The following is a 2,794-nucleotide window of genomic DNA, read 5'->3' as shown; positions in this document are numbered from 1 at the left end:
ACTAAGGATATTTTTCTATCAGATTCAATTGTCCTCAGAGACCCTGACGAAATATTTTTAATTGAAAAAGTCTTCTCCAGTTGCTCAATGGCCCGAATTTGTTTCCATAGAAATGTTTTTATTATTCTTTTCTTCATTTCAAAGAAAAAAACTTCCCCGGCTTTAATTGATTCAGAGTACTCCCATACGTATGAGTAGCGACAGAACTTATACGCTCCGATGTCAACAGCTATTTTAATATGTCCCTTGAAAAAAATTACATTTTTAATATTTTTTTTTTTTCAAATCTATTCCCTTAGGAATATTTTTTAAATATATATACTCTGTAGATAGAATGCATCTTCCACAATGAGAAGATTTCACCTCTTCGATGTTTCTCTTTTATTGAGAGACGTACAATGGGATTCTCGTGAGGGAAGACATTGTATATATCGTCTCCAACTACGTCATTGATTATAATGACGGTTGCGTTTTAAAATTTTCCGTTTATATTTTTGTTTTCAAGATAAAATGAAGGAAAGAGAGAGAGAGAGAAAGCTATATATATTCCATCTCTTTTAACTATGAAAACACTGGAGAAGGCCACTGGAATGTTGTCACGTTTTCTTGGAAATATAACAACTTTCTTTCATTAAAATGGATACCAGTGCCACATGCCAAAAAAAAACTTCGAAGATCAGATCGTGAAGCTGATGTGTTAATAGTTGTCGTTCCCAACCAAAAATAAAAGATAAGAGCATCAGATAAACAGATCAGATGCCTATCAAATTAATTAAAAAAATAGTTAAAGAGATAAAAAGTTGTAGATATTTGTTTTCCTTATCGAAAAGGTTAGTCAGTTGTTGCAAATGTGCAAATGAAAATGGGAAATATTTTGAGGGGCAGACAGAGTCAGTGGGTCAGAAAACAACATGTTGAGGAAATATAATTTATTTATGCGAAAGCCAGCAGTCCGATGTTCGAGTTAATGGGAATAAAGAGAATTTTGATTTTATTTGGGGAGCACTGGCCCCTAAGGATGCCTAAGGATATTGGAACAAGGATGTATGGAAGTTTCTTTTTTTTGGGGGAAAATATTTTTTTTTATTTACTCCCGATTTGGTTCTCAAAATATTTATTTAAAGAAAAGTTTTTTAAATAACATTGACATCTAATCTACAATAACAACATTTAAAAAAAAATTATCATTCCAACATTGACAAAAAAAAATAGAGTTTATTAAAACCTAAAAAAAATAATTCTCTGTAATACTTACTGACACCCAGTGGCATAATGGCACTTTGCATATGACTAAACAGCTGACGATGATGATGGTGGTGGTGGCCACCCAATGTTGTTCCGCTGAAGAACATATGGTTCTGATGCAGGGCAATCTGTTGATGCTGATGGTGGTGGGGATGGGGATGATGATGTGACAGATGCGGGTGATGCGGATGATGAGAATGCGAATGGGGATGTGACTGTTGTGTGTGGTGGGATAAATGGTGGGTATGATGTGGCTGTTGATGGGAATGTTGCAACTGCCCCTGCTGATGATGGGTGGCGGTCATTAATTGATGTTGCCCGGCGGCTGACAAACGTTGCTGCTGTTGTTGATGATGTTGTTGCATTGTTACCAATTGCTGTTGTTGTTGCTGCTGCTGTTGATGTGCCACCTGCTGCTGTTGTTGTTGCTGCTGCTGCTGCGTTGACGTTTGATATTGATGATGTACGCCTCCCCCTCCTGCCCCCGTCCCACCATTTGGTGATGTTGTACCACCACCCACTGCTGCGGCAGCCGCTGTTGTTGCTGCCGTGGCCGCTGCTGCAGCATATTGGCGCGCCGTCGCTGTGGCAACAGCCGCTGCTGCCGTGGCCGTTGCTGTAGCTAAAATGTGATGTGTAGTTGAGCGTTGATTTTGTACTGTATTTAGAGAGTGTATCGAGGCGTGTACCGCCGATTGATAGATAATACCATTATTGGACATTGCTGTCATCGACTGATGATGATACATGGTGGGTCCATTCGGTTGCGCCGAGACGGTGGCCATTGCGGTGGCGGTAACGGGTGCCAATGGCATTGCACGATAACCGGCCATTCTGGTTAATTGATTTTCGGTCGGAGTTGTGCGCGATAGGTATTAGAATATTTATTTTCGGTATGATTTTTTTTTATTCAAATACACCAGAAACGAAACTACGTTTCTTGGAGAATATAATTTGACGTAGTTTACTTTATTTTCATTTTGTAGAGTTTTTTGTTTGTTTTTTTTAGGGTTTACGTATTGTCTTTATATTTCATGAGCTTACATACGTATTGTCGAATCCTTGATTCTAAATCCTAATACAATTAGACAACATTGTAATATAATTTCTACCTATGGTTTTATCATACTATAATTACATATTCGGTTATTCTTATATTACGTATTATTTCTAATGTTCTAAAGCAGCAGCGCCATCTATATTTCACAATACCTTTCTTTTGTAACTAATGGTGAAAATCGATATAGAAGAATTTTGTCTTTAACGAAATACTCCTAATATCCAGTCTTATTGACAATTTTGATACATTTCGGCAAAGTGTTCAGTAAAGCACTTAAGCTTCATTTACACGAACTCGTGTAAACAGCTAAATTTCTTCAAAATTTATTGATCAAAATTTATTGATCAAAATTTATTGAAAAAAAACTTTTGAAAATTTTAATGATGCCATGTAAATAGGCATCAAAATCGCATCTGGCAATATTGATGACTAGAAATATTTTGACAGCATGTTCATTCTTTTGATCAATACATATCATATGTTTTTATT

At 36.5% G+C, this 2,794-nt stretch overlaps 1 protein-coding gene across 1 annotated transcript; it reads right to left on the bottom strand.

Moving 5' to 3' along the window:
* Positions 1 to 1,255: 1,255 nt before the first annotated feature.
* Positions 1,256 to 1,610, bottom strand: LOC133334434 (histidine-rich glycoprotein-like; the record flags this gene model as incomplete). Its single annotated transcript, XM_061542730.1, has 1 exon — positions 1,256 to 1,610. A coding segment is annotated over exon 1 (355 nt), but the record flags the coding sequence as incomplete, so codon positions are not given.
* Positions 1,611 to 2,794: the final 1,184 nt, after the last annotated feature.

Source organism: Musca vetustissima, unplaced genomic scaffold, assembly GCF_032173495.1.
Source record: "Musca vetustissima isolate MV318-11 ecotype Yass unplaced genomic scaffold, APGP_CSIRO_Mvet_v1 utg19843, whole genome shotgun sequence".
Classification (NCBI taxonomy): Eukaryota; Metazoa; Arthropoda; class Insecta; order Diptera; family Muscidae; genus Musca; species Musca vetustissima.
This window is presented reverse-complemented; position numbering and strand designations above follow the sequence as displayed.